This window comes from Choristoneura fumiferana, chromosome 8 (assembly GCF_025370935.1).
Source record: "Choristoneura fumiferana chromosome 8, NRCan_CFum_1, whole genome shotgun sequence".
Lineage (NCBI taxonomy): Eukaryota > Metazoa > Arthropoda > Insecta > Lepidoptera > Tortricidae > Choristoneura > Choristoneura fumiferana.
Window position 1 is genome coordinate 10,901,895 of NC_133479.1, and position 22,568 is coordinate 10,924,462.

Consider the following 22,568-nt stretch of genomic DNA (forward strand, 5'->3'; position numbering starts at 1 on the left):
CGTCTGCCGCCGCGCCGTCATCCAGACTGTCTGTGTCATTTGGGATTTATAGAGCTTTACGTTTACATTCAACTGTTGTGTACCTACCCGGGCGACGGAATGCGAATGTCAGACGATCGCCTACATTTATCGGCTTGTGTAAGGTTACGGCTTTAAGTTCGCACTGGATCGATTTTTTAGGTCGTCCGTAGGCGTAGTACGAACTGAACTTTCGAAAGGGCAATTCAAGTAAGTTTTTTATAAATATTTTACTCGTATGTCATCTTCGTCATCCCGGCTGAAAAGTGCCTTTTTACATGGGTCAACCAACATATACATAGAAAAGTTGTCATTCCCATAAAATGCTGCAAATATGCATCGAACTTGCAATTTTTTTTATTTGATAAATGTCAAATACTTGTGTCCAAATTTGTCTACTATAAGTAGACTTAAGTATTAGGTTTGTGTATTCACTTCATCGCATAACGCATTGTAAGACAGTAATTAAGTAATTCCCAACTCGTTATCGGCTTAAAACGCTCGCTGCGCTCGTGTTTTAAGTTTACTGGCAACGCTGAATATTAAATATCTAAAATACGAACTTGCATCAATGATAGGCTTGTGGTTTTCATTACAATGGAACGAATAAGTATGACATTTTTAACATCGTTATTTTGGTATTACATACAAACATAACCTACACGGCGTATGGCAATGTAGGTAGTCAGGCCTTTCATGAGGCCCGGTGGTCGTTGCCCAATATGTTCATGCAGTGAGAAGGCGGCTGAGTCATCGCCGGCTCGTGAATGGGCGCGGGCGTGGACAATGGGCGCCTTGAGCGTGCCTGCAATGACTGCGATCCTACTTATCTTAGGGCTCTTGACACATAAATCACTGTGGCGCCGCGGCCCATTCTAGGTACATACATGCATATTAAAACCGTCACGGATGTTCGCTCATGAAACACACAAAGGAACGGTAACAAAGTCTAAGCTCTGAAATCTTTTAGTAGCAATCTAACAAACACTTAGATGAGTCACATTATTTTCATTCACCAATACAGTCATCTGGCGCAACAGACCAAGCGTACCTACCTATCTGCTATTGGTTGGTTGTAAGTACCTGTATGACAATAAAAGTATTTATTGATACTCGTACTTTCTTAGCTAGACTATTGCATTTTGTATATTAATTTGGCACACGTTAAATCGTTAATAGATCAACGTTTTCGAGAAATTTCAGTAATAGTTACAGAATTTCTAAGAAGAGTTTTTTCACAAAATTCTGTTGTACATCTGTTGTGTATCTTTTTTTCCTAATATTATTATGATTAGGTAAGTAGTTTAAGTATATTGTAAAGAGACGAGAGCACGGGTGAATGACTGGGTGTATAACCTGCGTTAGTTCGATGACGCATCGGCGGAGAGCCCGCCGCGTTCCAGGCGTGTCCTTGGGACCTACCATAGCCATTTATAGATGTAAACCTAACTTGGTATATACGTAAACTCGTTCTACTAGATTAATCACCGTGTCCGTGCTCTAATGAGAACTGAATGAGAATATCATAGAGCAAATTCGACTATAAATTTAACGTTGATTTTGATAAGTAGAATAAGTTCCGATTGACTTGCTTTATCGTTTCGTGAATCTCAGGTGAGGCATGTGCTTTAAATAACAAAGAAAGATAATGACAGAATTCTACCAAATATCTATTTAGAACCTTTGCACTTCGGATAGATACAGTAGAGCATAATTCTGATGAGAAATCGCATATAATGTGTAAAAACAACTGCAAAAAGTCGTTATTTAATAACTTGGCTAAACGAAAATCGGACCAACACGATCCAAAGATATCGCGCCCGTGAAATATATAGAATTATTTTTTACGCCTCCTATCCTAGTACCTGGGCGAGGCTAGAAGTCGATAAGCGTTTTCCCAGAGATAAGACCAAGCTAGATCGGTTTTTCATCCCCGAAAACCCCTACATACCATCGAAATCGTTGGAAGTGGTTCCGTCCGAGATCCCCGAAATAATATATCGTCACGTCACTACTTTGAAAAAATCTCGTATCTTAAATCAATACGTCAACAAAGTCGACCGAACGAATCAAACGAATCGAATCGACGAATATATTATATTAAAAAAACGCCAGCAAAAATAAAAAAAACGCCGCCAAAAAAGACAACTAAAAGTAAAAAATAATTACGCACTACCTAGCTGTTGCCCGCGACTTCATCTGCGAAGAATTCGTTTATCCCTTTCCCGCGGGGACTATGCTGATTTTCCGCAAAATTAGCCTAAGTTAATTTAGTATAAGTAAGTACCTAGTAATATTTTTTTTATCTAAGCGTCGTCGGTGTCGGGGGACCGCTAAGGTTAACAGGAAACTAAAGTAAGTACATATGTTGTATTTTGTCAGGAGTCAGGACAAACAATTTTATATAAGTAATAGATATACAAGAATTGCTCTTTTAAAAGTATTAGATAGATAGATAGATAAGCGGCATGTTTAAGTCAAGTACAATATTCCCACTCAAATGAAACAAACGGAACGGACGGATAACAGACTTAGTGGTGTGTGTGAAGTAGCCGGATACGGCAACATTCTTCCAGACCAGAGGCAGTTCTGCGGTGGGCGAACGGCAATGGCGGCGGCGAGACGCGGTATGCCCGGAATGTAGCCTCGTCTCGCGAACACGATGCAGCTCATGCACCGGCATGCATTGCAACTTCGGTCGGTGATCCACTACTTCTACTCCAAACCGTTTGTTTCGCCACTAGGTAGCTCTTTTGTTGGGCGATTGATCCACGTCACCATATCCCCTACATAAAATAATAATATCGCTACGTGGGTTCATTAAATTTTTGAGTCCTATAAATAGGGTTTACACCACTCACTATTAAGTTCCTACTCCTTCCTCCTCCCACTCTTCATACAAAATTACCTATACTGCATACATCTGAGGGCCGGATTATTTGCCGCTCAGTATATTTTATGGGACATTGATAGATGATTAGATATAGGATAGCATAACAGATACTTGATAGAGAGTGGTGAAAGTGGAGGAGGGGAATAAAATGTATTCTCTTTACTTAGTATAAAATGAAGTCACTCCACGCCGTCTGTATCGCATGATAATTTAAACAAGCTACGGATTAAAATGCGTTGTTTACCATCAGTTAGATAATTTTTCACTGAAGCTTCATATATATACTAGCGACGCGCCCCCGCTTTGCGCGGGTATAGTTTTTTGGGAAATGGAGCTAACAAAAAAGCTGATGGAGCTGAAAAATATATTCTTTGATTAGATGCCTTTTCGAAAATTGTACCTTCACATGTGAAGCCGCGGTTCACTAGTAAATTATAAATATTTATTAGACGTTGCCAAATACATAGTATATAACTAAATACAAATAGGTAAAATCAAAGATAAGTCTTGGCTCTCGTTTAAAGTAGTAAGTACGCGAAAACTTTCCACTCCTTGGTCGGTACAGTTTCCCACGGACTTTGGTTTATTTTTCCTCGTTGACGCCGGCGTGGCCGTGTGGGTCATTGACGCGCTTTTGGCGCCAAATATAGGTGTACTGTTGACGACGACTTTATTTTGTGTAAATATATAGGCTTCAATACATATGCTAGTCTAACACATAGCACCTAACATTTTGGTTATACAATATACATACATATGTAAGTCGCAGTCATCTTTTTACATAAGTAAATAATGTTAAAAATATTTTTTCAATTTAGCTTTGTTTACGGGTGCAAAATAACAACCAAAATTACGAAATGTTTAAGTAATGTTAAATAACAAATGAACGGCTATCAATTTTGAAAAGTACCTACATATAAATAATGAGTTAACTATAATTTCGTTTATAAGTAGGTAATAGTTCAATATCATTGCGCAATTGCGTTTTAAATTGTGCAAATCTCGTTACCTGCCCAAAAGCAGTTCGATGAACCAACGGAGTCGTGGACCCAGAGACAACCTGCGGCGCAATAAACCCATCATTTTCATTTCCAAGGTTACAATAGAGGTTCATTTATTTGATTGCGTGAAGTACATCAGTCAGTTTCTCGTAAACTCATAAATAATAAAAAAACAATAAGTATATTTTTTGACGACATTAGAAAGATTTAAAAAAAAACATGTCTACACGGAAACAACCGACAGTGAAAGTGGTTTACATATAAGTAGGTAAAATTGTTCAACCGTTTGTAATAAATAAGTTTAAACTTTTGGTATGAACAAATGATTAGATTTTTACACGCAAATAAATAAACAAAATCATGGAAGTATTTTGTTGCAAGAAATAAATCTCAATTATAAGTTAGGAGCCCAGTTTTTGCTGTTGGCCCTCGAGTTCAACGGCCAGACATTTCGGGTTGTTGAATCTCCATCTTCATCATGTAGGTACATACATACAGTTGATTCAATGTTAAGCTCAAAATTTTGATAAATACTCGTAATTAATGCTGTGTGGCTTGGCTAGCTGCTTTACCTACAATTTAAGTTACTGTCATAGTATCACAAAATTGAAATCAACGGTCTCCAACCACACAGACCCGTCTCGCTTCACAACTTACAACCTACCTGGAGGTACCTGACCCAGACGAGTCAACTTGATATTATTGTCGGGTCGGTCGGCCGAGCCCCGCCAATCCGCCAATTCGTCCTTCGTGGAATTTTCTGTCGGCAAATTTCGTACGGCCTCACTGGTATCGCCATGTGGACTGCACTAATTCGTACAATAGTGTTTGGAATGCATTTGAATCATTTATAATTTCAGTTCCTTTATAACGTTCAGAGACAAAGACACAGGAAATAAAATGCAAAAATATAAAACACTTATGTACCTTTAATCACTAAGAATGGGTACCGATCTACTTGCCTGGTACCTGCCGAATTGTTTGTTTTTTTTACATTTTTTAGTCCTAAGTAGGTAATTATGTCTATCAAAAGTGAAACTGAAGATTTTTTTTAACTCCTATTATATTAGCCATTGTATTGGTTATACTGTGAGTAATCAGAAAGACATAATTATGTCGAATATGGGAGCTTTCGAGTAACATTTTAAACATTAGCATTACGAGTTCCGCGTGCGTTTTCGTTTAACACGGATGAGCACGTGGCCGACGCCATCTTAAGAAGTTTTGGCGCGGATCGGACGTATTTTATGTTCAATCCGAGCACTAAATGTCTGTTTTTCGCTTTGGTGCATGTAGCACTGTTATCCCGATTTTATTTCATAAATGTGGAAACCACCCTTCATTTTAGTACTCCGTAACTTATCAAATATCACGAAAAAATACGTTCCTAGCGAAGGCATGGTTCGTAGTGGAACAATGCCACCAGTCATTTTTATCATTCATGAAGACTGTATTTCCAGTCTTTATAAGCTTTATCTGTAAATTGGCGCCAAAACACAGCGTGGCGTGTAGGCCGCATGGTACTTCCTTTCAAGCCCCGTTCATTGCGCTCCGCTCACTCACTACGCTGGGTGGATGAAGTTGGGTGTATTGGCCGCAACTTGCCACGCTCATCCTGTCTGCTGCGCTCTTGCTTCCCGCTCGCACACGTGTATAATGTTTATTATGAAAAAGAGACGCTCCGCTTCTTTCCCTTGCAGCGATTTTGTGCCAGAGAAGGACGAGTTTTGAGATCAATGCACTTTTCGAGGACAACGAGCCCATTTTTATTGCGTTTAACTTAGGGGACTGTTTTTGGTGTAATAGGGATCTTAAGATGTAGCCCTAGAGCTCATTTGGTGTGTTGCACAAGAATACCAATGTCTAGACGCGATGGATGTCAGACTTGTGTACCCGCTAGAATGGCATACCATGTGCGCGTGGTGGGTTTCTTTGAAGTTAGTGGCTAGTGCCCCGCAACATTGATCATAGTTTCAGTCGGCTGACATTACCTGTACTTAATTAATTAATTTTACTGATCAACTCAAGATGCATTAATAATAATACAAATCAACTTGTTTTCAGATAAGTATATCATGCGTATTAAAAAACAATACGGTATATGTGACTATTTTTTTATGTTTTATAAATTAAAACTTCACAATGCCTGTTATCGAATAGAGAAACAATTTTTAAGACTACCTTTAGAAATAACGGTTATAATGTTTTGAAATTCAAGATTAGACAGAGAAAGACATACTTGCATGCATGTGCTGTCACACGCAAGTGGCGTCATACTTGCTGCATAGAGAAGTGTTTGAGAAAGAGACAGGTAAGTATATAAACTTTTCAAAAAATCATTATAAATCCAATTTTCAACCGATTTAAGTTTTCTCTTCTCTAAACACTGTCTGTATTAGTACATTACTGCAGATATCAGTAAGTAAGCCATCCTGGACAAGTAGAAGTTTGAGTGATACAAGGCCAGGATGGCTGGCGATTACTGGTCGAAGCTTGTATAGAGCTTTTCTCAAAAATGATGATGATGGTTATAATGAAATGACGGTGATTGTGATGTGATAATGATGGTGGTGAGGATTATGATGATGATGGTGATAATGATAATAGTGATGATGATAGTTAAGATGATTGATGGTGATGATGATGATTGTTGATAGTGATGATTTCATAATATTTCATAATAAAGTAAGTGCGAAAGTGGTACAAGTCAAAAACAATTATGACTGTAATTATTGCATTGTAAAATTTCATTAATCATTAGTAGTTGTTTTAATATTTTTTCTCATTGCCATTACGTCATCAGCAACGTCGTAGAAAGTAACATCCTGGAGACTAGCTGCTAGTGTAGTGTCCAGGAAGTAATCTCGAACTGTCCAGGAAGTAATTATGAAATTTTCTTCCATGACAGGAACGGGGTTCCTTTAAAAATTTGGAACCCGTCATACAAACAGCTCGCGGGCCGAGCGGCAGTATTGGGTGTAGTTAACTAGTATTTTGAAATAGGTCCATGTCATCATTATCATCATTCATCAACATCATCATCATCATCACTCACTACCAACCATCACTATCACCATCAACGACCATCATCATCACCATCAATCAAACATCATCATCATCACCAGCATCATCATCAAAATAATCATTACTAACCATCATCATCACCATCACTAATAATCATCATCATCACCACCATCATCATGACCATCAACAACCATCATCATCGTCAGTGTCATCATCAAAATCATTATAACCTACTATTGTCATCATCACCATCAACCATCATCACCATCAACCATCATCATCATCATCATAATCATCATTACCAACCATTGCCATCATCACCATCAACGACCATCATCATAATCATCACTAACAATCATCATCATCATCACCATCATCATGAAGCATCATCACTATCATCATTATCGTCACTATTATCATTACCATCATTATGGTCACCATCATCATTATCACATCACTGTCATTTCATTATCACCATCATCATCATTTTTGAGAAAAGCTCTATACAAGCTTCGTCCAGAATGGGTTACTTACTGGTGTCTGCAGTAATACATGTGCCACTGTTGCACTCACCCAGCGATGTAAACGCAACAGGCGTGCCGCCGTACTAACTGAGTTTGTTGTTTGATGCGTTACATCTGGTGAATAGTTAATGTTTCTCTCATTTTACGAGGGTCAAACTGAAAGTTCTTAGAAAATCAAAAACTGAGCAAACTAGCAAGTTATTAGTTTTATTATATATTTTCAAAATAGTGTCCATTCACATCAATACATCGCTGCATCCGATGGAACCACTGAGAAAAGCACTTAGCCCACTCGTCCTTAGGGGTCTCTTCGACGGCCTTTTGAAACGCAACCACTGCTTCCTCGGTGTTCATAAAAAGTTTTCCTCGAAGTTTTTCTTTTATTTTCGGGAATAAATAAAAATCGCAAGGTGCAAGGTCGGGGCTATACGGCGGTTGACCCAGTAATTCCACGTCTGACGTCACTAAATGGTCAATAGTTCGCCTGGCGGTGTGCGACGAGGCGTTGTCGTGGTGAAGAAGGATCCTACTTCGAGGTCGTTTCTCCCGAACTTTTTCCAATACAAGTGGCAAACAATTGTTATTGTACCACTCTGCAGTAGCTGTTTTTTGATCCTCTAAAACAATTGTCGCATAGTGACCTGTCCTTCCGAAGAACGAGGCCACCATCTTTTTTCCCACGCTTCGACCTCTCTTCACTTTAGTTGGCAACTCCTCGAAAGGAAACACCCATTGAGCAGACTGTCTCTTGGTTTCTGGATCATAACAGTAAACCCAGCTTTCGTCACCCGTAAGTATGTCGAAAACAGCATTTGAGTCACCTCCGTTAAATCTTTGAATCATTTCACGGCACCAATCAACCCGACGGAGTTTTTGGGCCTCGGTCAAATTATGAGGTATCCACCTCGCACAAAGATTCCTGACCGCTAAATGTTCACGGAGGATTTTATGCACTTGACTCATACCGATGTCTAAGCTTGTCCGAATCTGCTGATACGTCACTCTTTTGTCAGTCTCTATCATACGCCGCACAACACTGATGTTATTTTCAGTCGTCGCCGTAGAAGGCCGTCCCTCACGCAGATCATCGGTGAGATTAGTGCGACCACGTTTAAACTCATTAAACCAGTTGTAAATGGTCGCATGAGATGGGGCTTCATCATGAAAAGCCAATCGAAGTCTATCATAGCTTTCTTTTTGACTTAAATGACATCGAAATTCTTGAAAAATCATTGCACGAAAATATTCTCGCGTTAAATTCATGTTGACGTGACACAGACAATTTTCAATTTGCCGCCAAATCGTATAACAAATGACAAATGAATGAAATACATACTCAATAATATTGGCAGTGTTCCATTTTCAAAATTTAAACTTACTTTTTATTATACTGTTTACAAGTGGTTTCTTTAAAGTTTCAGTGTCGCCCTCGTATGTATTTACTTATTAAAATAAAGGTAGGTAGGTACTTACCACCCTTTTAGAAAGTTGGTAACTAATACAAACTGACGTTGTTAGCGAAAGGAATACGTACAAGTGATAGGAAATTAGAGTAAATAGATAGGATCAGATTACCTAAACTATAAGTGATAGGGTTCCGCTTCGGCACTAATTTTTTTTGGATCGTTTATTTTGTTCGTTGAAGTGGCAATGGGCACCAACGAGATGGACGGCTGACCTGGTTAAAGCCGCGGGTTCACGGTGGATGCAAGCCGCTGCCAACCGGAGCAACTGGAGGTCTATGGAGGAGGCCTATGTCCAACAGTGGACGTCCTACGGCTGAGATGATGATTATGTTATGAATGATTCATGGTGTGCCCTTCTTTCACAAACATAAATTTCACAGAATTTCGTTTCGGAGAAAATGTTTCATAATATTTAGTCCTTGCATTTTTTACCCCGAATATTATTGTTTCAGTTACTATTTACTTGAATGAAATATATTTAATAGAAAAATAATTCAATGAATTTTATAGTGAAATTGTTTTATTTAACAATTGTGTCAAACCATAGAATTATATTTTAAAGATTTTTTTTTTCGGTGTACTTATTTATGATATTTTGTTCCAAAGAAAATGTAAAAATAGGCGTCATTTGTCCATAATTTAATATAAATTATCATATTTTAATATAATAATTTTATGTACGTTACATTTGGTTAGATTAGAGCTGTGACCCCATGATAAAGCGAATCGCTACCAGAAAAGAAGTTAGGTTAGGCAAGAACTGTTACCACACCAGAAAGTGAATCGCTACCGTTATAGGAGGGTATGCATTTTGTAGCAGGTATGAATTGAAACGTTTAGAAACTACCACCACATGAAATATTTTTGTATGTAATAAGTTTTATATCAACTAAGTAATAAAAATGTGTTGAAACGAAATTCTATTAAAATGTTGTCTGCGAAACAACGTATACCATGTAGTACAACCGTGATTCATTAATATATATACCTGAATTTTATCTACGTTTACGTGGCAGATAGTATGAGGTCACATTTATGTATGAGGAAAAATACTCTGCCCTTTATTTATCTTGAAATCCTTGAATGTGTTATTCATCGGTCAACGTACCTTCTTGAAAAACGCAAACGACGAACTTATTTATTTTCTTTGAAATTTATCTATCTAATACCTTTAAACGAGCAATTATTATATGTATGTTTATATATTTCGGGGATCTCGGAAACGGCTCCAACGATTTCGAGGAAATTTGGTAAGTATGTGGGGGTTTTCAGGTATGACAAATCGATCTAGCTTGGTCTTATCTCTGGGAAAACGCTTATTATCGAGTTTAAGCCCGAGCAAAGTTCAATCGCCCTGGTACTATCCTTTGGGTATATAACAACTAGAGTTTACCCGCGGCTTCGCACGCGTAAACTATTCGATCTGGTAGCTCCAATTGAAATTCCGGGATTTTACAAAATTTCCCTGGGAACTCTCGTAATTTGTATCGTGATCTTCATTGAGGTTGTGTTAACAACTGTACAAAATGTCATGACTCAAGATTTTATCCCTATCTTGCGGGAATATTGGAATAAAAAGTAGCCTATGTGTTATTCCAGACGTCCAGCTACCTACATACCAAATTTTATGACTCTAAGCCCAGCGATTGTTAGTAGGATACTAACGAATATATTTAAGGAAATGGAGAAACTTTAGTATTGTGTGTAAAGTTTGCTCACTTTATGTTAATCTAAACTTCTATCAGAACTACTGATTCAGTAGTTTCATTCAACATATCAGTTGATAACAATGCCTTATAGACGTCACCATTTTAAATTAGGACTCAATATGTGCATTAATTGTTTTGTCATTTACCCGCTGTCGTTAGAGGTTAGGAGATTGAACGCCATCAATCAGACAAACAACATGTTATGCGAGGGGCTATGAATATGACTATGAGGCAGGCAGGTGGCATGTTTTGAGCAACGACCGGCTCCCTTTGTAGGTTCAAGGGACTTGTTCAAGGCCATTTTGCGGCGAAGACATTTTAGCGACGCCGCGTATCTGTGTAAGGTAACGGCGCTTATTACCGTGGTACCTAAGGAAGTTTTCAAATGAGTCCCAAAAATTAAGGGTATCAGAGCTCCTTAACAAACGAGAATTTTTTTTTTATTTAAGAGCGTTTATTGAACTTTCAGTGTCGTGACTTTTAGGGCTCGTTTTAGTTATTAGTATTTGATAAAATAATTATTGAAATCAAAATACCCAAATCTTCTATTACCGTGGTAATAGACAAGCTGTGATTCTAATACCGCGAATTGAGATTCTATTACCGAGGGTATAAAAACAGCAATTTTCTAACATCGGTAAAAGGAACCTGACTCATGATTTGGCACTTAATATCGAGGGATTAAAAATAATAATGGCTTTGGTTCTGTACATTATATTGTACACCGAGTTTTTTTTTTTTTGAGTAAACAAATATGATTCAAATAATGTATCCAGCCCATTGTATTTTTTATACGTATGCCACCAGTAATAGTGTGATGTATGTATGCTGAGTAAAAGTCACAACTTTATCAAGAAAATCTGCACTGCACGGTAGGTACCCTAAATGTGAATTATTTTAACAGAAAAATAATATGTCACTCGGTAATAGATACTTCTTTAAGAACCTATCACCGACCCAAATACAATTGAATGGGTTGGTAATAGATTCCCAAACATTCTATTACCGAGGGTTATACGATAATACCATCGTTTATTGGCTTAATTTGGAGCATTGTAAAATCTAATTCCGACCCTTAAAAACAATAGGATATTGTGTTTGCATTACTATCAAAAATACTTACTTATTACAACCTTGTCATATAACCAAAATGACAAACTGGTACTTTTGATACCACGGAAATAGTTTTTTTAAAAGCGTGAATAGATCAAGATTGGAATAACTGTAACAAATTATATAAACGATATACCAAAAAGCATGAAGAACCAAAATCACCACTTTAACTATTACCGTGATATACCACGGCATTACAATCTACAGTTAAAAATGGCGCATATCGCCGCTGTATTTTATTTTGCATTTTAATCGTATTTCCAGGCCAAAAAATATACAAAAAGTATTCAGAAATCGTACAAAAAACTATAAAAAGCCATTTAAAAACCATAACATTAGTTCAATTGCCATAACTATTTTGTAAAACACTAAATAAGATTCGAATCCGCTTCTATGTGGTGTCACGCGTTAGTATGGCAAATCCTCTTTCTTCGGTGCCGTTTCGGAAAATCACGAATTGCGAGATCTTTGATTCATTCACATACACTAGTACTCATAGATCCGTGAGTCGACTAAATAATCTTTTATCGTGTAAAATATATTTTTTAAGAAATCGATCCGTTTGATTATAAAATGCGTATTTAAAATTGCCGCGGTGATGGCCGCCGATTTCGATACCCCCGGTAATAGGCGTAATAGGTATAATGCCTACCAAAGTTTGATTAATATTAATAATGTGACCAGACGGTATCTATCGCGCCATCTTCAGATTTGTTGATTTTGCCTATTGGGTTTCTAAATTTATAATCATAAGCTTGACGAGTGACATTAACGTGACACATAAGAGACATAAAGAACTATTTTATTTAACGTTATTTTCCGAAATATATGTAAAAAAAAAGTTATAGGGATTTTAAAAAACCTTCATAATATAAAAACCGTCACACTGTTTTACTAATACTGAACGAACATCCTTAGTAAAATTTTCTTAATTCTTGATTATCTTTTAAACAGTCTTGGAGAAATAAACTGCATTTGACCTGTTGAAGTCAAAAGTAACGCGTTATTTATATTAAAACTAGCGACGCACCCCGGCTTCGCGCGGGTGGCCTTTGATTATACTATTTTATTTTTATTTTTCATCTCCTTTTTTTCAGTGGCACCCGTGTAATGCCTTAATGAGTCGTTAAAGAGACAGCTTTTGTTTTTGTAGGAAACTAGAAGCGCATCATGTAAATAGGAGTCCTTAAACAAGACGGACCTTACGAGCGTCAGCAATCAGAAAGACATTGCACACCATCTTATCAACTTCCTACCTTCTAAGTAAGTTATACCTACTTATCGATCGTTAACAGATTTGTTTTCCTTATTTAACAATAGGTACTAACAACGCTTACACGTGCAACTATTTACATTTTCATACCTGGGTCAGCCAATGAAATAAAGGTACTGTTGACTCTGCAAAATACCTCGCTTAATGCTTTAAATTATTACGAGTGATTTGGCTTTACCATTCGAAACAAATAGGTACCTAGACGTAATGCAGAAGTACATAATTGTTTTCAATGAGATTACCTTAGCTACTTAAAATACTAAATAGTGATTGCCAAAATACAAAGATTCGACATTATTATTTTAACATTATTTACTTATGCTAATTAAATCGTTATCGAGGATATTATTAGGCGATGTTGAATATTCGTGAATTAACGTAAATAGGCAAATGTAAATTACTTTGCACAATGAAATCTAAGATTTATTTTCTAACGAAAAATATTTTATGTAGTTTTTTAATATTTTCGTTAAAAAATCTTAACTACATAATATTTTATTAAAATATCTCATCTGCAAATACTATTTAGGTACCTAATTGAAATACAAAAAAATCGAAGTCGAATGGACATTATTATTGTACGTACAATACTTACCTTTACATACAGATACTAATTTTATAAGAGTTATAAGGCAATAGACAGAGCTCGCGAACTAGCGGCGCCAGTTCTGTCACCCACGGGCTTATCAATCGGTTGAATTGCACTTTATCGACTTGTTATTGTACAATTGTACACACAACTGATAACAATCTTCACGTGAATCGTCATCAGCTCACCACTATCGACTCGCGCAAAGATATGTTACGTACACGTCCAACCTCAATGTTATTTCATGTTCCCATTAATTATACGATATTCATAGGTTGGTATTATGATACGCGCGTCGAAAGGGAGGGTAATGTTATCTTTATATACAGGTATGTATGAATGTATGTTTTTAGACTTCTAACTTTAAATAACTCTCCTTGAGATATATTGTAGTAGGTAATACTTAGTTGCTTTGGTAAATATAAAATAATCTCTGTTTTGTTGCTGTCGTAATTATCCTTGGTTCAACGTAATTATTTTTGGCCTAGTAAAAACACGTGCTTTGTTCGAATGCTTAGGTGGCTGGTAAAACCTGTCTATTTTATGTTTATGTGTCATAATCAGACAGAACACAAGACAGTGTGTCCAGTCAGCTTCGAAACAAAAGCAGAGTGACACTGCGTTGAGTGTAAATACACTAAATAGTGTTTACTCGAACTCTTTCGTACGGTTTTTCCCAATATATTGACTTTTTATACTAGTAAATAAATACACATAGGACCCTGTTTTTTTTACAGATTTATTAGGTCTATGTCTCAGGTATGTGTCCTCACGGTCACGATCCAGTAGATACGAAAAGCAAATTTCTAAATACCAATATCCTGTAAATAGATGTTAATTCCCGAAAATTATTTACTTATTCTATATTGATCCATCCATAGGTACTAATACTATAAATGCGGAAGTAACTTTGTCGATCTGTTAATTCTTCATGCTTAAACCGCTTTTAACTGATTTAGATGACATACTATATCCGTTCCAGGATCTCAAATTATCTTTATGTAAGTATATAAAGCGTGATGCTGATGTGTCTACTCTCAAAAGTTTAAAACATTATCATCATCATCCGGAAGACGTCCACTGCTCGATAATCAACGACAACTTTCCACTTGCATCCACCAGTAGCCCGCAACTCTGCCAATACCTCGCATTTTGGTTCTTTCAGTTCATTGATCAAGCAGAGGATCGACCTCTGAGTTTTCGAAATTAATGTGCGGAATTACATTCGAAATTTACCACGAGCTTTACGGTGAAGGAAAACATCGTGAGGAAACCTGCACAACAAACCAGCGAAGCAATTCAACGGTGTGTGTGAAGTTCCCAATCCGCACTGGGAGCGCGTGGGAACTACTGCCCAAGCCCTCTCATTCCGAGAGGAGGCCTGTGCCCTGCAGTGGGACGTATATAGGCTGCGATGATGATGAGTTCATTGATATGGACCTCCGCAAAGTAACGCCTGATTCAATAAATTATTTTTGTATTATTTAACTTCACATGTAGGTACTTACGTATTTTTACCCTCGGTGCGAGACTCCGACTTAAACTTGGCTGTTTTTTTTTAGGACACTATAGAATCTGCCATTCCTTTTATAGAGTCTTAGAGATTTTTTTAACATACTACGATACAAATATGTAATGTAACACGATGAGGCTTCTTTAACTAATCTACACTGTCTGTCTCGTATCGTATAAATATAAAGCCAGGTGGTAGGTAAGGCAGAGGTTCAGTCCTCGATGCACCTTTTATTTTATTTTGGATTAGTCTTAGGGGCCGGCAAGCCATGCTCTGTGTAACGGACAAAAAACGAATCCATGCACCTGGCTTTTTCTTGTACTTACCTATCTCTTTATAACATGATGCCATGGCCTGTCTGCTAAACTCTACTAATAAATTTCAAGTAATGAAACAGCCTGTTTTGCTATTATTTTCTGCTATAGGTACAATAAATCTGCGGTAAATTTACAACTTAATGTATCGTTATTTGATTCTGCTATCGCCAAAGGAGTTGAGGGCACGTGAAATATAAGTTTATTTTTATATCGCCTCTAGATATACATAACTAGGCTACGGTTAATTGATCGATTCAGTTGCCACTTTGCGGACGCGACGTCCATTTCCATGGATTACATACATACCTAACAATAATTATATATAAGTACAATGTAGTTTGCTTATTAGCAAGGAAAAAGGTCATCTAGGCTAAGTTAACTGTATTTATTTACTTAGGTGAATAATCAACAGCAAATTGAAAATTGAACGATTGAATTGCTTGAATCGAATTGTTGATGAAAATGATGCACGAATGATGTTTTCATTCGAACAAAGGAATGTGACATCACAATTTTTGCGAAAGTAGCTAGACAAGATTCTGTAAAATTGGATCCAAATGTGTGGAACACTAAAAAAAAGTACACACACAATTCCAAAAGTAGCCAAAATTGGTTAAAGTGGCAACACGGATCTGGTTGAAGGTTCGGCTTCGATGGCATGTAAAAAATTAAAAAAAGAAACAAAATTGGTTCCTATTATCATAAAGGTAATATATTCGTACTGAAATGCTGAATGTAAAAATTTAGTTAAGTACCTATTATTTTTGTATTTGTTGTTGTTTTGGTCGTTTTTTAGGGTTCCTTATCCAAAGGGTGCCAGCCAACGGATTACAAAGATTCCGCTGTCTGTCTGTCCGTCCGTCTGTCACAGGGCTCTATCTCTTGAGTCGTAATGATTATGTAGGTATTACTGTGGCCGCTATAACAGCATGTACTAAAAACAGAATAAAATAAATATTTAAAGGGGGCTCCCATACAGCGAATGTGATTTTTTGCCGTTTTTTTTGCTTGATATTAATAACGGCAACTGGTAGACGCTTGACATATTCACAGAATCTTTAGTTGTAAATCACTCTAAAAATAAAGAATTAAATTAAAATAAAATCAATATTTAAGGGGGGGCTCCCATACAGCAAACTTGATTTTATTGCCGTTTTTTTGCAAATGTCTAATGTAGTTTAGATAATGGTACGGAACCTCTCGTGCGCGAGTTCGACTCGCACTTGGCAGGTTTTTTTTTTATGATACCTGGAACATGCCTGTTTTGTATTAGTGGCCACATGGGTCCAGTGCGTGCACGTGGCGAGATGCAGCTGCACGCAGAAATGCTCAGACCCATGCACATGTTTGTTTTTGTGTTGGTTTTTTTGTTAATAGAACAAAAATCACGTGTATTTAGGTATAATCAAGTCGTGCGTACCCTCATATGAACTAATTAAAATGCGACAAGAGTTTGTAGGAGTTTAGCTATACGTGTAAAATCGCCATGAATGTCAAGGATCAGCCTGACATTGTTACTAGGCATGTAAAGTGCATTCATTCGGTCGACGAAGAAACGTGTATGCGCGAGTAGTTCCTTGTTAATGATGTTTTTTTATGTTTCCTATCCTACTAGCCACTAGCACAGCTACTAGCAATCTGTGAAATATACCTACTGGCTGCAGAAAGAACGGTACGATTAATTTTAATAGTTCGCCTTGCAATATTTTACGACCTATGTTTACACGTGCCTTACGGTCGGTGTCTCCGGAACGAACTTATTATATTAGCATGTAGAATCAGTATTATATTATTATTATGCCTACCTAAGCCACGTAAAGATCGTGTAAACAAAGCGGACAAAATACACTTGTTATAAATTATTAGGTAATTAGCCAAACTAGCGCAATTTCGTTAGTCGTTAGTAGTATTTTTTATAAAATTCAATGTGATTATTATAGGGATATTCCTAAAAATAGGCAAAAAACTTTACTGCACCAATGTTTTGTTAATACACCTGGCGGAGACAGGTTTCAGTTAAATATCAGCCGGGTTTCTTATCTTTACCTGCTTAAAAATACATAGTTTAATTTTTTTTATTAGTGATAAAAGTTTGAGGTATTTGTAATTGATTTTGTAATTGATTGATTCAGGCCTTACTTTGTGGAAGTCCATATCGATGAACTACAATATTTTTACTTTGCTTTTCTTCTACCAACTGTCTTGCCCTCCTCTTCCTCTACCTACATAAAATAGGATCGAGTTGCTCGTAGAGTTTGAAACGCGTTGTGTTTGTCATAATTGATATTGATTTGATGCCAATCTAAAATACCAAAAATAGGTAATATTGTATCGGAAATATTGAAATGAGTAGGTATTTTGATTGGAATGTTATCTATCGTCTGTACCGTCGCAGCGTGGTCGAGTGCAATCTCTTCTCCATTGCTTTTAAATGCACTGCTCAAGCACGTATTGGTAAAATATTGATTTAGTTCCCGGTTGCAGCGTTCGTTGTAGCGTATCCCCCTCCCTCGCTTGATCTGCTTTCCGCATCCAAGCTTTGGCGTCCAAAACGTCACCACGTGGTGAAAAGGCAGGTGTCTCATTTATAGCCGTTTGTTAGATTAACTTGATTTTCAATCTGCAAATGGAGCTACAATAGGAATGACGACTGGGTTAAAAATATATCATTCTATTTTAGTCCGACAGTTAGATTATATATTTTGGTTTATCAAATTTTTAAAAATCGACAAAGGTATAGATCATCAAACTTCCGGACTGTACAAAATCGTACAGTCACCAGCACCAATATCTGACACAACAAGCGTGCATAAATATCTGATACGACTCTATTTCTAGGGCCGGTAGGACGTGTCAGATATTTATGCACGCTCCGCTGTGGCAGATATTAATGCTGGTGACTGTACCATAAGAGTATAGTGACTTTACTCGAAACTTCTAAGCACTGTATTCTCGTTAGTTTTTGTTCGTCAAACAAAAAAATAATTTTTAATTATCTAACTGACGGACTAAACAGTTTTTTTAGTCGTCTAGCCTATTATAGAAATTGATATCAAATTTAAAGAGTATCTTTGGACAATTCCATGCACGCGTAATGGAATTATTAAAAATCATTTTAAAAATATTTATTCTATTAATTAACAAATGATATCATAACATAGCAAGTTACCAAAGCCCACTAAGTGTCTATAGTGCCTTAATGGCTTATTGGTAGGTACATTTTTCTAATTATGATTTTCTAAACAAACAACCTACATACCCCTACTGATTTTTGTTACGTAGGAAGCGACAGATAACGCTGTTGATTTTACCGGGAATATAGAAAACCGAGGGGGTGGAATGCGATGCATCGCTTCTGGTATAGATGGGGTAGGGTGGAGGTGAGTGCGACGAGGGGAAAGGGGCGCATCAACACAACAGCGCGCCGTGGCGTGGCGTCAGCCGCCCACCCCGCCCCTCGCACGCATGCCGGTTGCCGGCCGAGTGAATATTTCTCCGTCTGGCGACGCGAGTAAAACATTGCGCTTCAACTTCAGTTCACTCCGCGACGTTGAACGTAACGGATGTGTGCGCGCTCTAACTAAATCAAATGTACGTTTGCTCTATATTCTGAAAATTAAATCTGCATTCCTTAGTAAATTATTATTGTGTTAGTATATACGTATAATATTATCGTGTATTTTAACGGATTCTAAATTAAACAAGCTTGATGAACTGTGATCTTCGTTATAACCGTTTGGAACTTTAATACAACGGTAAAAAACCTGTGGTGTGAGGGATCGAAATGAGTGGATTGACCATCAGAGTAAATAAAAGAGGATCGAGGGGTAGTGACACTCTGCTCGAGGCAGCCAACAGGATTCTTCGATTACTCGGCGTGAGCTCCACGAAGCGCGGGAAACAGCCCTCGCCCAAAACTAAGGTAAGGTCAACGACTCCGCGCGTCTGCGTCTACCCAACCGTTGTTTTGTTGTTTATTTTTTTTTGTGACGGTTTGAAACAAATAATAATACTAACGCGTAAATCATCGTTGTGCAACATCAAGCATCGCAGCAAGCAATGAAAGTAAAATTTATGTTTTTTTGATGTTGATGTATCGATACCGACGTGTTTGTATCGTTGTAATTTTGTACCTCTGTACATATTTTTCACTAAGTTACGTATACGTAACAATTTATAAAAAAACATAATGCACCGTTTGGAGCTTTATTAAGATAAAGTTTAGCAAAATCATGCCGTCTGAGTTGCTTACACTAATAAACAAAAAGTGAAAGGGTGGTAGGTACAGCTGGCAAGTGTGCCAAGCAAGTGACTAGGAACTATAGTAAATATTGTTCCATGTTTAATTTTAATGTGCTACTTTCAACGGGTTGTTTATTAAGAGTAATAGGTTATCATCTGAATGTTATGACAAGTAGGCAGGTATGCAAATAAGTGATACCAATCATAAATAGATAGAGCATAGCATAAGTAGTTGTCTACTTTAAATTAAGACAAGTTCGAGGTACGAATATTACCTACATTACGGGTGTTATGTACCTACGTATGTCTGGGATTTAGAACTGTTTTTCTAGCCCCGTTAATTAATTGATACTAATCACGCCACATTAGAATAAAAACTTAAATAAAGAACATTTAGCCCTATGACAGTCAATACTATAAATATCGATATTTTTAATAACGTAAACTTTTGATAAACTTTCCCTGACCGCCAAGATGGTTGCGCACTTTCGCTGTGTAGTAGAAGGAGAAGCGCGGTGTGGGCCAGTATACATTTCTTTCTAACCCGAGTTTAAAAAGCCATTAATGCCGTCTCTGTCTGTACATTAATTGTATTCCGTAGTCTGTCCGGGATGCGACGAGACGAGTAGTGTGACTTGCAGGCGGGCAGGCAATCACCGCACTTGTTTGTTCACGCGGCGCAAGCGTGCGTGACTTGTTTACCAGTTTTACCACAGCATATTATGAACGCTTAATAGCTAATAATACGTTCTTATACGTTCGAAGTACGCTTCACCTATAACAATAGAAATCAATGAATGAACGATGAAAGAAAATTGGTGCGACTTCCATTGTCAGTATTGGTTAATAGGGTGTTGATCTAGGTAGGGGAAGGTGGGCGTGAAAGAGCCAGTTTTAGAAATGGACTCGTTTTAATATCTAAAACACAATAAAACAACGAGGTTTATGTGTAAGTTAGAAACTCGTTTATTACTCTATAACAACCAATCAACAATTATTACTTATAGAAATGTTTCAATATAAATTTTTAGCTTAAAAAAAAAGGGAAAACAGCTCTTTCATAGCATGACTGTGGTTATTCAATAACCACATTTTATGAAAGAGCCATGCACTATATTATCAACTCTTACAATAAACTTCTTCTCCAAAAGTTAAGCAATATTAATAGCAAATGACATTTTACAAGCTTTTATTTATCTTGCCATTGTATGTATATAAATATGTATGTGCGGGTCAAATCTTGCAAGTTGAATTTGATCTACTTCCAGTGGTCAGAATTCGGATTGACTTGAAATTTGGCATAATTATGTAGATTTGGTGACAATACAATAATGAGGTAGTGACATCCTGGTGATCCAGCCAGGATCGTCTCCGCAGGACGAATCTCCTCAACGGTTAGTTGCATTAAGTTGATATTTGGTACAGAAATGTAATTTTGATGACAATTCAAGGTCTACTTGCGTATTTTCTGGGATTGTATTGTATTGTATTGTAAAACTCTATTGTACATAAAAACACATGAAAATAACAGAACACAGGATAAGAAGATGTACAAAGGCGAACTTATCCATTTAACCTTTGAACGATTGACAGGACATCAGACACAAGAGTAGACACTACAAGTACAATGAAAAGGTAAAAGAACTGAAATTTAAATTAACTCAAAAAATCATTATAAATACACATACATACATGTATACATGGGATTTAGCTGTTTCTGATGTAATTTTGATGTCTATTACAAAATGAAACAAAATAGCAAAGGGCCAAAACAGGTTGTTATGAAAGAGGCGGGCATGAAAAATCCGGCTGTTTCATGACATTTTTGGTAGGCTCTTTCAAAACAAGTAGCCATAAAATACAATAACCTTAAAAGTATATGATAAAATCGCGAATAATATGCAATAAATATCACAAATAAGGTTAAATAAATGCACACCCTAGTTGTAACGTAATTTCAGAGTCAAATCAAAACATTGTATTATAAAAACGTTCAGAATAACAGCATAAAAAGTTACTTTTCAATGCGACTTTTTTCGATAGCGTCCTGCTCCGCCAATATGCTTCGGCAGCTACTAGTCAATCTTTGTGGGCCACAGATTATCAATGTTGTCTAACGGAAATTAAATTGAAATGATGGTAATTTCAAAAGGTTGGGTTTATTTTTATCTAAGTGGCTCTTTCAAAACATGTCTCTTTCATGCCCACCTTCCCCTAATCTGTTTTAAAGGCGGTTTTCCGCCGTTTGCTTTCAACGTATAGTTTCAAAGAATTTTCTTTAAGCTGCTGTATTTATTGTTAAATCAAAACCCCATTTAAAAAATTAACTAGCTCTCACGTCTGAGAAAAAGTTTCATGTATATCTACTGGAACTAATGAATAGTTATTGCCTAAATTTCATTTTTCTATTGTCAAACAGGTGTGTATCCCTTATGTATCCTAAATTCAAAAAGAGATAAAACACACGGCCTTACAACTAGCTGGTGTGTTACATACAGTACCTAATTAACTACGTCATCAGCAGCTATGGAATGTCATATTCCGCAGTAAGAGTGCAAATACTTGTAAATAAGAATTCTTACGCAAAAATGTTATTTTTCTCAAAAAATACCGTAAAAGTTGACATTATTCTTTACATTTCAGAAGGTGAAATGCATAGTTTATGGTCAGCGAAAAAGAAAAAGTTAAAAAGATTGCAGGCGCGCTAACTCGACAATAATGAATTAGCGCGCCTGCAATCAGTCACATTTTTTTTAAAGTTAAAAAGGCCATGGAAATGTTGGCACAAGTCGTATACAGCCAAGTCTAATGGCCGGTATCAGATATTTTGTTGGAAGTCCAGACTTTTTCTATTGGGTCTGAAATAGCTTGTGGTGTTTTCGGTGG

General features: G+C 36.9%; 1 protein-coding gene across 2 annotated transcripts in view; it reads left to right on the plus strand.

Annotated features, from left to right (window-relative positions):
- Pdk1 (Phosphoinositide-dependent kinase 1) overlaps positions 1–22,568 on the plus strand; it is a 152,545-nt gene that overhangs the window by 122,240 nt on the left and 7,737 nt on the right. The window contains exon 1 of one of the 2 annotated variants that reach the window (XM_074091200.1): positions 18,924–19,362. The exons of the other annotated variant lie outside the window; for it this stretch is intronic. Coding sequence (XP_073947301.1) covers positions 19,225–19,362 — 138 coding nt within the window. The 5' untranslated portion in view covers positions 18,924–19,224. Of the gene's footprint in view, positions 1–18,923; positions 19,363–22,568 lie in introns of those variants that run through there. 2 annotated transcript variants of the gene reach the window in all.